Source organism: Pantherophis guttatus, chromosome 17, assembly GCF_059756535.1.
Source record: "Pantherophis guttatus breed Tessera chromosome 17, ASM5975653v1, whole genome shotgun sequence".
In the NCBI taxonomy this organism is placed as follows: Eukaryota; Metazoa; Chordata; class Lepidosauria; order Squamata; family Colubridae; genus Pantherophis; species Pantherophis guttatus.
Window position 1 is genome coordinate 17,032,522 of NC_142079.1, and position 13,615 is coordinate 17,046,136.

Sequence of the window (13,615 nt, forward strand, 5' to 3'; positions counted from 1 at the left end):
CACTGTAAGCCGCCCTGAGTCTCCGGAGAAGGGCGGCATATAAATCAAAATTTAAAAAAAAAAAAAAAAAAAAAAAACTGACCCCATCCCTCTGGGTGATCACAAAAGATGTGCGAGATCTATTGCAGAGACAAAAGCCTGGAAAAGCACCAGGCCCAGACAAGGTAAATCCTCCTTGCTTGATCATTCCAGGTATTCTTCTAACTAAAGTGATTCAGCTAGCCGTGCCTGACCACACTTGTAAATGGACCATAAGCTTTCTAACAGATAGGAAGCAGCAAGTGAAGCTAGGCAAAATCACATCAGATAGCACCGGGGGGCGGGGGGGAGAGAACAGGGCTGTGTGCTCACTCCACTTATTTATTTATTTATTGTTTCGATTTATATGCTGCCCTTCTCCAGAGACTCAGGGCGGCTTACAATGCATTAAGCCTTAGCCTTCATACTTTTGTATATACCTGCTTAGTAGGGCTTTCTCTCTATATATCAATGACTGCATCTCAAATGATCCCTCTGTTAAAAGTACTGAAGTTTACAGATGATACAACAGTGATTGGTCTCATTCGAGACAACGACAAATCTGCATACAGACAGGAAGTTGAACAACTAGCCTTGTTGTGCAGCTGAAACAATCTTGAACTGAACACACTCAAAACTGTAGAAATCGGAGAAGCCCTCCTATTCTACCACCTCTTACAATTCTAGATAACACAGTATCAACATTAGAGACCTTCAGGTTTCTAGGTTCTATAATATCTCAAGACTTAAAATGGACGCCTAACATTAGAAACATCATTAAAAAGGCACAACAAAGAATGTTCTTCCTGCGCCAACTCAGAAAGCTCAGACTGCCCAAGGAGCTGCTGATAAAGTTCTATAGAGGAATTATTGAGTCTGTCATTTGTACCTCTATAACTGCCTCGTTTGGCATTGCAACAAACAAGATAGACACAGACTTCAACAGACAGTTAGGACTGCAGAAAAAAACAATTGCAACTAGTCTGCCTTCCATTGAAGACCTATATACTGCACAAGCCAAAAAGAGGGCCGTGAAAGTATCTACAGACCCCTCACATTCTGGTCATAAACTGTTGCAACTTCTTCCCTCAAGACGACACTATAGGGCACTGCAGACCAAAACAACCAGTGTGTGTGTGTCAGCTTATACACACACATAGTATATGTATGTATATAGGCGTATGTGTATGTCCACCCTAAATAAATGGCACCATACTATTTTGCTTAATCTATTTAAGCCAATAATTTCCCAGTTTTTCCCTTTCTCCATAATGCCTAACATATTTATGAAATAATAATTATAATATTGTTAATATATGATAGGATCATATTTAGCACAGACCAAACTTCTCTATTGATCTAGAAAGAGATAGAAGTTATAAAGCTGTCCTAATTAACTTTCTCCTTGGAAAATTTATTTGAACTCAGTTCTTCTTTTTCAGATGAAGTATAAGTAATAACATGACATCATATCAATGCTTTTGGAGTCCTATAATGAAGAGAGGGACAACTTTGTGTTTAAAAAGACCCTCCTGCATTTCTCTACAGAAGTGAAGTGTTCATAGTTCCGGGGGAGGCCCCCCACCAATCCCAACCCCATCAGAGGGAGCCTCCCCTCAAGGCCAGGGATCTGCCTCAAACACTTACTCGGCTGGCTGGTGGCAGGGATGTTGGGGATGCCGTGAAGGGCCATCCCAGCAGGTCCAGGCTGCTGCTGCCCTGGGAGATTCATCGGCTGTCCCATGGGGGGCCCAAGCCCACTCATCCCAGCCAGGGAGGCCCCCTGAGGACGAGAAGCCATCCCCATTGCCCCTGGTCCTGCTGGAGGACCCCCCGTCAGGTTCTGCAGTGCATTCATTGGGTCTGGGGAAAAAAAAAGAGACAGATGCATCTGCTCTGCTCTGCCAACTCAGCTGAAGATGCAGCCACTCCCCTCCCGACCCGTCCCAGACCCTGACCCGCCTTCCATGAAGCAGAGTTCTGATTCTGGCAACCCCAGAAGAGCCTGAAGGGGTATCAGAATGCATTTTTCAGAGCCCATTTCCTCTTTCCAGGAGACCTACCCCTCCGGCCTGGCCTTCACTTTCTGGCCATGGCAAAGCGGAAAACGCCCCGGAATCGTCACTACAAAGGAAGGGGACAAAGAAAAGGGGGCTCCTTACCGCTGACGGAGGCCAGAGACTTCTTGTTGTCTAGGAAACAAAAAGGGTAACAGTTGCACACACACAGATTTAGGGAACGACCCGCCTGGGCCAACAGGGTTTCTGCTGGGGAACATGGGTCTTTCCTTTAAGGCAGGAGTCCTTTTAAATTTAAAATCTTGGGCTCTTCCTCCAATGGACTTCTAGGCCCAAAACAAAGTCCCATTTGTGAGGAAGTTTGGGGGCTCTGAGTTAATGCCAATATCTCTCATTCCCCAGAAAAGACTCATTTTCCAGGAAAGAAAAATTAGGCCAACCGAAATGAGCTGAGTGATTTATATTACCACTATTATTATTATTACAAAGGAAGCTCAAAGGTAAAGGAGAGTGTACACCTTCCCCTCAAACTACTAAAGCGACTGTGGACCTGGCTTTCTCATCCCTCATTTTCAGCATCCTTCCTTCCTTCCTCTCCTCCCCTCCTAGAACTCAGCATTAGACAATTCTCCTTTGGGTTTCTGGGGACTGAGACCAGGCCCAGCTAGTGTTTTCTCCGCTGTTGGGAACCTGGCTCCAAATTCCAACTGGGGAAGGGTTGGGTGGGGTGGGGGTTAAGACTTGATGTGAGCTCCCCATTCTAGCTCCTTGCCAGCCAGGAAAAATGTCTTTAAACCAATCCACAGAAACACGAAGGGCTACTTACGAATATCCCGGAAATGGATGATGAGTCTTGCCACGAGAGAGAGATATTCGTCCTAGAATTAGAAAAGAAAAATGCACTGTGGAAGGCAGCAGGGAGGCAGGCGAGGGCTCATGGGACTTCTTGCCCCATCAGGCTGGGCCTGCAGGCCTTTGTGAAGCAGGGGAGAAAGGCCCTGTGGATGGGAGGGTGGCCAGGCAGAAGCAGCCACCACCGGAGCCAAAGGGCTTGGTGGGTTCCAGGGGTCTCTCCTTGGATCCAGTGGAACCTGGCTGTTGCTCTCCTATCTCCTCGATCCATGAGGCTCAGAAACTCACAGTCACGCCTTCACAAACCCCTCCTGCACTGCCTTGCGTGCCATGCAGTCCTCTGGCCACAGAGCCGGGAGGAGCAGATCACCAATTCACTTCAGGTTACAGTGACGGAGGGGAAGCCAGCTGAGCTGGAGGGAGGGGGGGGTACTGTCCCTGCTCTGACCCTTCGTCTTCCCAGTGCTTACAGTCTCCCTGCTCCTAAGTGCGGCATCTTCACCACTAGGATATGCTTCCTTTTGGCCTGGGGGTGGGGAGGAGAATATCCTCTCCTTAAGAAGAGTTTCCAACATACAAGCAGAGGCTCCTTTTCAGAAACTTAAATCCCATCCTGCGCAGACCTCCTCCTCCATGGCCCCAGGCTGAGAGCAGGAGCCCCGGCAGGCAGGGAAGAGCCGCCCCTCTCCACAGCTGATGTGTCCCAGAGGGAACCCGTGCGTGGAGGCTACCTCGTCTGCAGGGCCACCGGCCAGTCAGCTTCTCCTTGCAGGGGGCTCCCTCCCACCTGTCCCCTCCAGCAAGGAAAGGAACTTCTTACCCGCGTTTTGGCCTTCATGAAAACGTGGTTTTCCATTTCTTTGCTGGTCTTAGTGTGAGCAGCGCCAGCCTTTCTCATGGCATCTTCACTGCAAGAAACAAGAGTTTGTTCAGGTTTGCAGGGGCAGCCTGGGACAGATTTCCAATATTTAGGGCACGGTTCTTGTGAATGGGGCCTGGCGCTTCACCTGGCTTCTCTTCACGGCTGCTATAAAGAAACACTCTGAAAACAGCTATGGATTTTGTTCAGTAGGTTTTTTTCCCAGCTATAATGAACTCCTAGGAAGATTGGTGGCCAAAGCCCCTTCGCTGCTGGTCAAGGCATGGATATGAACCAAGGCAGCTGTTTCCTTTTTTAAAAATGTTTTTTATTGTATTTTTATATATACATCAACATCAATACATCAATACATGAACAATGTAGCATCTGGGTATCATTCATTTTGATACAAATAACAATACTATTATCAATAATATTTGTTACATTAATTAAGCTTACATACTCCTAGCATTAATACTATTTGTATTAAGATAGAAACCATTATTTAATTATTCAATATTTCAATGTATCATTCTAATGCCAATTACATTGTTTAAGCATGCATAATACTATCTTTCAACCTCTAATCTTTCCATTTAATTCTTTAATTTATTCTATTTAATCAGGCCATGCTTACTAATGCTAGTATAGTACACATATTGTATTAAAATCTAATTCTCTTACTCCATCCTGACAACAATCACCATATTATTTAAACATACATATTAAATCCATCTTTCAACCTCTAATCCTCTGTCTATGTATTACTTTTATAATATGCATATCTTTATTTCTATTTCTATTCTAACTTTTAATCAGGCTCCCATTATATTAAAGAAAGAAGGGGAAAAAAACCCAAGAAATAACATTTCCTTTCTATCCATCATCTCTTGCCTGTTTTAATATTTCAATTCTTATTTATTTTTTGGCATACCTCCCATACTCCTCTCTTGGATCTTTCTCTCTATCTACCTCTGCATTTTTACTGTTTAGTCTAAATATTCCTTCCATCTCAATCTTCTTATGCTGCCAAGCCTCCAGGGTATCTGCCCAAACCGCTACCTCCTTTTCAATGGTATCTTTCCATTCCATTTTTAAATCTCTTCAGATACTTTCCCCGATTTGTTTCATTAATCATTATGGTCTGTATAATCTTCTCTTCTTGTTTTGCTTGTTGATTTATCTGTTCTTTCTTTTCCCCCATTCTTTCTGTTGTCTTCTTCCTCTCCTGGGCATCTTGGTCTTTATTCGTTGTCCTTTGTAGAATAGTTTCTATTTTCCCATCTATGCTTTGCATTAAATTGTTTATCTCCCTAAAGTTCATTGTCATAGAGTCCTTAATGCTTGGATCTGAACCAAGGCAGCTCTTTCCTGAATGGATGCCAGGGCTTCTCTTGCACAAGCCCCATTCGCTTCCCTCATAGCACAGCCCATGCTCCGGACCCAATCGGGTCACCATGCAGAAGATGCTTCCTTGCCTAAAAGCAACAAGAGGCTGGGACAGCCCCAGGAACAGCAGCTGCACAGGCTCACTTGGGCCAAGAAGCCACGGCACATGCCACTGTTCGCTGAGATAAAGTCTTCTCTGGCAGGAGGAATTCTGGGTCAGGGCATCTCAATGTGTTGGATTGGGGAGGGGGGATCAGAGGAAATCCCCCCCTCCATCAAAGCTGAGGATACTGGGCTCCTCCAATTAGATGGCTGGCTTTACGGTGAGCATCTTCTTTTATCATTTCAGGTTGTGATTTCCATATAAAACTATGGCCAGCTTCCAAGGGTGAGAGACACAAATATAGGCAAATTAACCCAGGAACAGAAAGGCCTGTACAACTAAGCACAAACCATTCAATCCAACAGCGGGCTCATGGACATCCTGGCACAAGAATATCCAAAGCTTTCTGGAAGGTCTGAGGGGGAAGAACATTCCAGAAGACATGTCTCCCTTGTGCCGGAAGACAGTACAGCAGTGGTGAAATCTGAACCGGTTTGCTACCAGCTCGCTGGCCACACATGCGCATTGTGCACGCACACACGCAGTTCACACCAAAGGTGCGCTGTACATGCATGCACAATATGCACCAAAAGGAGGCTTGGGAAGGTAAGTGGAACAGTGGGGGGGGGCTGTTCTACTTACCTTCCTACTTACCTGCCAACAGCTGTGGCAAACGATCTTGGGAACCTTTTTCAAAACTTTTTTAAAGCATTTTTTACTACCAGTTCGGGCAAATAGGTAGTAAAAAATGCTTTAAAAAAAGTTTTTAAAAGGTTCCGACGATCACAGCTGTGCTATGCAACCGTCCAAGCCTTTTTTTTACTTTTTTAAAGCATATTTTACTACCTATTCACCCGAACCTGTAGTAAATAAATGCTTAAAAAGTAAAAAAAAAAAAAAAAGTTTGGACAGTCACACGGCACAGCTGATTGTCAGAATCTTTTTTTAAAAAAAATTTACTACCGGTTCGGCGAACCAGTAGCATATTTTACTACCGGTTCGGGAGAACCGGCCTGAACCAGTAGCATTTCACCCCTGCCGTACAGCCCCCTATAAACTATACATTTCTACACAACATTTAGCTAAAAGCTATCTGGTACTTCCTAGTTTGGTATTTATTCTGCACATAATCTATCCATTTCTTCCACTCCCATACATAAGTCTCTTGAGTCCGGTCTTTTAAGTATGCTGATATCTTCGCCATTTCTGCAAAACTGGCTATCTTCAAGGTCCATTCTTGAATTGTAGGCATATCATCCCTTTTCCAATATTGACCAATCAGTAACCTAGCTGCTGTCACCATATACAATATCAACTTTGTTTCACCCAATGAAAAACCCTTAACTATACCCAGTAAGAACAATTGAGGAGAAAATTGATTTTTTTTCTTCAAGACATTTTGCATAACCCACCAAATTTTTATCCAAAAAGCCTTTGCTTTCTTGCATGTCCACCATATATGATAATATGTAGCATCTAAACAATCACATCTCCAACATTTCGGTTGAACATTAGGATACATGCATGACAATTTCTTAGGATCTAAATGCCACCTATAAAACATTTTATAAAAAATTTCCCTCAAATTCTGCGACTGTGTAAATTTAACATTCTGAACCCATATTTTTCCCAAGTTTCCATCATAACTGGTTCTCCAAAATTTTGCGCCCATTTTATCATACAATCTTTAACCAATTCATTTTCTGAATCTCTTTCTAACAAAACATTATAAACCCTCTTAATATGCATTGGGCCTTTCTCTTTTATCTGTCTAACCAATTCTTCTTCATGCAACATTAAACCAGTTTTTTGATCTTCTCTCCATCTCAATTGAAGTTGATTATACTGTAACCAAGTTAAATTGATCCCTTCTTCCAACAGTGTGTTCAATGTCTTTAGTTGCCATCTGCCCCCATCATTAAAAAGTACTTCTTTGTATAACCCCCCCCCCGAGTGACTTTATATTTATATTCCGTATAATGTGACCAAGATCCAACCACAACGGTATTTTATAATCCCATTTGAACCGGTGCTTCTTCCATACTCTCATCAAGGAGCTTCTAAGTATATGGCTATTAAATGCTTTGTCCACCTTATTTTCATAAAATAAATATGCATGCCAATCAAATTCAAGATCATAACTCTCAATATTCAATATTTCAGTCTTTGTCCTTCCAAACCAGTCACTTGCTTGTGTAAACGCTGCAGCTTCATAATACAATCGCAGATTTGGAAGTTTAAGACCACCCCTTTCACGCACATCTTGCATAATTTTCAATTTAACTCTTGGCTTTTTCTCATTCCAAACAAACTTATTCACTCCTTTTTGCCATTCCATCAAGTATTTATCACTTTTAAGCACCGGAATCATTTGAAACAAAATAAAAATCTAGGTAGAACATTCATTTTAACTGCTGCTATTCTTCCAAGTAGAGACAGCTGCAGTTTTTTCCAGGTTTCCATATCCTTTTGTACCTTTCGCCACACCACCTCATAATTATTTTGAAACAGTTTTATATTTGAATCTGCAACTTGAACTCCTAGATATTTCACCTTTGATACTATTTCAAAGCCTGCCTTCCTTTCCAGTTCCTTCTTTTGATCAACTGTCATATTTTTAACTATCATCTTGGTTTTTTTCTGATTCAGTCTAAATCCTGATACCATACCATATTCTTCTATAATGTCTTTCATCTGAATTATTGATTCCCTCGGCTGTGTTAGGGTAACAACCAGATCATCTGCAAATGCCCTTGTTCTGTAATCCTCTTGCCTTATCACTATTCCCTTCAAAGTGCTCGAGTCCCGTATTCAACAAGACTTCTAAAGTTAGAATAAACAACAACGGGGATAACGGACAACTTTGTCTTGTACCTTTTTCTATACTAAAATTTGTAGTTAAACTTCCATTAATAATAATTTGTGCTGTTTGTTCTTGATAAATTGCTGAAACCGCCTGTACAAACTGATCCCCAAAGTCCATCTTTTTTAAAGTCTTTAATAGAAAGTTCCAATTCACTCGATCAAAGGCCTTCTCTGCATCCAAAAACACCAGCACTGCAGAGATCTTCTCTATTCTCCCCCCCTCATCACCGGGAATGGCAGAGCTTCTGCCTCTTGCTTAGCCACCCGCCCCCTTTAGAGATGCAATTTGGGGGTGGCAAGTGGGGCGAGCGAGAAGCGGGACACACGTCTTACCTTTCAAGCTCCGTGGCACTCCTCGCCAATGTCCAGGAAAACACATTGTAAAAAAAACTTTATTGAACTCACGAGGTTTTTTTTTACAACGTGTTTCCCTGGACACAATGGTGAGGAATGCCATAGAGCTTGAAAGGTAAAACGCGCATCCCACTTCTTGCCCGCCCCACCTGCCACCCCCAAATTACATCCCTAAAAGGGAGCGGGTGGCTAAGTAAGGGGCACTGCCAAGGGGCACTGCCATGTCTGGTGAGTGGGGGGGAGAATAGATGGCATGGGGAGCCACGTCTCGCTCCACGCGTCTCGCTTCTCCCCCACCCCACCTGTCAGAAAGGCCGCCACTGCCTTGTGGAGCAGGACTCTACAAGGCTTGTGCCATTGCATGCACAAACAGCAGCAGGGCCGTGAGGTTTGACATACTGGCGCAGCCGCGAGCAGCAGGACACCAGCTGTGCTGGTATGATGAAGCTCGCAGCGGTGCTGCAGTTCGTGTGTGCAATGGCACAACAAGCCTTGCGGAGTCCTGCTCCCACAAGGCAGCAGCGGCGGTGGGACACGTCAGGGCCGGCCAGGGAGGGGAGGCAGCGACGGTGATGGGACATCCAGTCCCATGCTCGCCACCTCCTCCACCCCCAAAATAATAAAACACACACACACACACGGGGTTCAAAAGAAAATAAGACCCTGTCTTATTTTCGGGAAAACACAGTACTTATATCTTGTTGCACAGGCAGACTCAACTGAAGACAGCGATCCTGCAAACAGGTTGGCTCCATCTGGAAGCCCACCAGTAACCACTTCCACCCACACCACTTCACTCTGAATGAGCTGTGGTTTCTGGGTAGTCTCCAAGGGCGCCTTCATCCATTGTAATACCTGTTCTCTTCTATCGGTACATGTCATAATTCATAAAGGAAGTTGACTAAGCTGTGTGTGGCCATGAGTAGGGTACCATGATCCAAGAAAAGGCACAATTAGTACACAGATAGATCTGTGCAAAGCCTTTCTTGGCCATAGCTGCTATCTGCTTCCTCAAGCAACAGCTATCATTCCAGCAAGAAAACCAAACTGCACACTGAAACATGGGGAAATGCAACTCCATTGGAAAATGAGTAATAAATTCCTGGAACCAAGGCTGTTAAGAGATATTTATTTATTTATTTATTTATTTATTTATTTATTTATTTATTTATTATTTATTTATTTATTGGTTCGATTTATATGCCGCCCTTCTCCAGAGAAGCGTTAAGCAATAGCCTTCATACTTTTGTATATACCTGCTTAGTAGGGCTTTCGGGGGCCCGCCAAGCGGTGTTCTTTTTTACACAAAGTCAGCTTATTGCCCCCACAATCCGGGTCCTCATTTTACCTACCTCCGAAGGATGGAAGGCTTAGTCAACCTTGAGTCTGGTGAGATTTGAACTCGCAGTAATTGCAGGCAGCTGGCAGCTAAGTGCTACTTAACAGCACTTTAGTCCACTGCGCCACCAAGGCTCTTTGATGTGAATCTGGAGTCAGTCAAACCACAATGGTTGCACCATCCCCATTCTGGCTCCATTATAAATGCAATCTATGTATTCATTTCTTAAATGTATTTGTCACCTATCTTGCAATGGGACTACTCTTGGCAGCTTACAACAACAAAATGGAGGAAACGAAAAAAGTGTAAACAGAAAATAGAATCAAACAAAGAAAAAGAACACAATAAGAATACATCATTATGACAACCAAAAGATGGATGGATGGAAAGCAGAAGTGGTGGGGGGGGAGGTGGAGGTGGAGGTGGAGGTGGAGTCTGCAGATCCAGCAGCCAAATGGCAGAACCAGGTCTTTGGCCTCTGAATGCATTTCCATCTCCATGCTACAAACATCTCCATGTTACAACCAGGATTGAAACTGGACTGGAAAAAAAGGCAGCTAATCCACTTCTTCCAGGGCCAATGTGAATGCTTAATATCTCAACAACTTTTCCCCCAAAAGGGGAGGCTGGAGACTGGGTGGATATGAATACTGTTGGCTCCTGATACATTTTAAAGCTGCATTTATCCATCAAGGGATTATCCCCTTACTTAAAAACAATTTACCACCAGCTGGACCCCACCATATCCTACTTCCCAAGAGGCCTTAACCTAGTCAGGATCTAACATATATTTGGCCATGTTTACAGTCACATGAATCTGTTCATCAAGAGTTACAGACTCCAACTCTTCCCAGAAAACAGGCAATAGCCAGCCTGATTATTTATTTATTTATTTTATTAAATTTGTATACCGCCCTTTCCAGCCAAAATAAAAAACATCCCAATACAAAAGTTAAAATTTGTTAAAAGAATTACACAACTTTGGCCCAAAATTTAAAACATCCCGACTAAAACCCATAAACGATTAAAAATCTAACATCTTAAAAGGGGGGGGGGGTTGTTACGTCAGCCCTGCTTGGTGGAAAAGAAAGATTTTTAGGGCATGGCGAAAAGCCCGGAGATCTGGTATCATGCGTATCTCCGGGGGCAAATCGTTCCAGAGGGCAGGTGCTGCCACAGAGAAGGCCCTCCCCCTGGGGTCGCCAGCCGACACTGCCTGGCTGACGGCACCCTGAGGAGTCCTCTCTGTGGGAGCGTACTGGCCGGTGGGAGGCTATCGGCGGCAGAAGGCGGTCCCGCAAATACCCAGGCCCTATGCCATGGAGCGCTTTAAAGGTGGTGACCAACACCTTGAAGCGCACCCGGAAGACCACTGGAAGCCAATGCAGCTCACGCAGGAGAGGCGTCACATGGGAGCGTCCCCTCGCTCCCATAATCCCCCGCACGGGCTCATTCTGCACCAGTTGGAGCCTCCGGGTGCTCCTCAAGGGGAGCCCCATGTAGAGAGCACTGCAGTAGTCCAGGCGGGAAGTGACGAGTGCCTGAGTGACTGTACGTAAGGAGTTCCGATCCAGAAAGGGACGCAACTGGTGAATCAGGCGAACCTGATGAAAAGCCCCCCTGGTCACGGCCGTCACATGCTCTTCTAAAGACAGCCGTGCATCCAGGAGGATGCCCAAGTTGTGAGCCCTCTCCGTGGGGGCCAGTAACTCGCCTCCAATAGCCAGCGATGGCACCAGCTGGCTATATCGGGACACCGGAAGCCACAGCAACTCGGTCTTGGAGGGGTTGAGTCGAAGCCTGTTACTCCCCATCCAGATCCGCACGGCCTCCAGGCACCGGGACATTACTTCAAGGGCATCGTTGGGATGGCCTGGGGTGGAGATGTACAGCTGAGTATCGTCAGCTTACTGATGGAACTCCATCCCAAAGCCACGGATGATCTCACCCAGCAGCTTCACATAAATGTTGAACAGAAGGGGCGAGAGGACCGACCCCTGCAGCACCCCACAAACAAGGCGCCTCAGGGTCGACCTCTGCCCCCTGCCAACACCGACTGCATCCGGTCGGAGAGGAAGGAGAACCACCGCAAGACAGTGCCCCCCACTCCCAACCCCTCCAACCGGCGCATACCATGGTCGATGGTATCAAAAGCCGCTGAGAGATCTAACAGGACCAGGATAGAGGAACAACCCCTATCCCGAGCCCTCCAGAGATCATCCAGCAACGTGGATGCCGTTTCCGTGCTGTGCCCAGGCCTGAAGCCGGACTGGAGCGGATCCAGATAGATTAACCAGACAGGAACTGCTGTAGGTTTCCCTACAATTAGCAGGCACTCCTCTCAAGGATCCTGCCCCCTGCAACATCATGCCATCCTGCTTCTACACCTTTTTTACACCTTGGCTGACTCCAAGATGCCTCAAAAATGTGCCAGTCCAGAACAGGGGTAGGAACCTTTTAGCTTCTTCATGGAATTGGCAGGAATGACATTTTAGGTAAGACTTAAGGATCAAAACTGGTGTCTTAAATAAGTAAGGAATACATGTTACTCTTTAATCCACCTGCTTTCCAACATTTTGGAGCCATTCAATCAGGGTGGATTTGATTTAAATCGAGTTGATTTAAATCACAATTTAAATCATGATTTAAATCACTAGTAAAAAGGCTTGATTTAAATCAACTCGATTTAAATCATAATTTTTAAAGAGCAACTGTCATCTCTGCTACTCCTTTGACCCACTGTCGACTCACCGATAGTCCCAGTGTTGCAGAATATACAGCCTCATGCTACATAACTAAGCTCCATTTCATGCTGAATAAACTAAATTATGTATCTTAAATAGAAAATTATCTTATGATAGATTTTTATCCCAAAAGTTTTTTATTAAAATAAATTCGATACAAATCAAAAAAATCCGATTTAAATTAAAAAAATCCGATTTAAATAAAAAAAATCTGTTTTGATTTTTTTAAAAAAATCATTGATTTTTATCCACCCTGCATTCAATACAGGAAATAGGAACTCTGGTGGTTGTATTGGGAGGATAACAGAGATCCCTGGGTTGTCCAACCTTGTTTCTAAAATGGTCAGCATCATGCCTGAAAGAGAGTCTGTCCACGTTGTTGGAATCCTATGGAGCCATGGCTGCCCTGGACAGACAAGTAGGTCATGGCCAGGACCTTTAGAAGCTCCAGTTGCAACCTGACCTGGAGCGAGTGAGCGCTGCAATAGGAACTCGCATTTTCATTGTTGCTCAGTTACTCCAATGTGCTCTGAATGGGGCTGCCTTTACTGACCACTGGAAACTGAAGCTGGTGCAAGACATGTGCTTTTGTCACTGGGCTCCTCAAGCACTGTGCTACACGGCCCACATCAGTTGCCAACAGGTTTGTAGGTGTAGTTTTAAAGTGCTGGTTTTACCTATGCTCCTACCTGGCTGAGGTACCTTCAGGACTGTCTACTTGAAGAACAATCAATACACTTAGACCCTCGTCTAATTTGTGATGGTGGTGTCAGTAATTGTCTCCCCCCCACAATTTCTCCTTAAAACCACATGAAATTGTGCATTGAAGGGAGATTTCTTTAATCTGGGGAATTAAAGGTATTTCCATTGTAAAGTTGTTGCTGCAACTGATCATTTGGCTCTGAGAATATCAACCAGAAACAAGAAATATGCTTCATTAGCTGCATCCCCCAATCACTCACAAAACCAAGACAGGAAAGGAATGGGGGCTGCCATGCCAACTAAAATCTAATCCAGTAATCCATCTCCAGGCATTAAGTGCAAAGAAAGATAAAGTTGGAGGAACAATTATAA

At 44.4% G+C, this 13,615-nt stretch overlaps 1 protein-coding gene across 4 annotated transcripts in view; it reads right to left on the reverse strand.

Moving 5' to 3' along the window:
* Positions 1–13,615, reverse strand: part of MED15 (mediator complex subunit 15) — a 43,051-nt gene that overhangs the window by 27,535 nt on the left and 1,901 nt on the right. For 2 of the 4 annotated variants that reach the window (XM_087880635.1, XM_087880637.1), the window contains exons 2-5: positions 3,709–3,796; positions 2,863–2,914; positions 2,181–2,210; positions 1,666–1,881 (exon numbers count right to left, since the gene is read on the reverse strand). In XM_087880635.1, the coding sequence (XP_087736761.1) occupies positions 1,666–1,881; positions 2,181–2,210; positions 2,863–2,914; positions 3,709–3,796 (386 nt within the window). The remainder of the gene's footprint in view (positions 1–1,665; positions 1,882–2,180; positions 2,211–2,862; positions 2,915–3,708; positions 3,797–13,615) is intronic. The other 2 variants (XM_087880638.1, XM_087880636.1) reach the window with 1 other exon arrangement.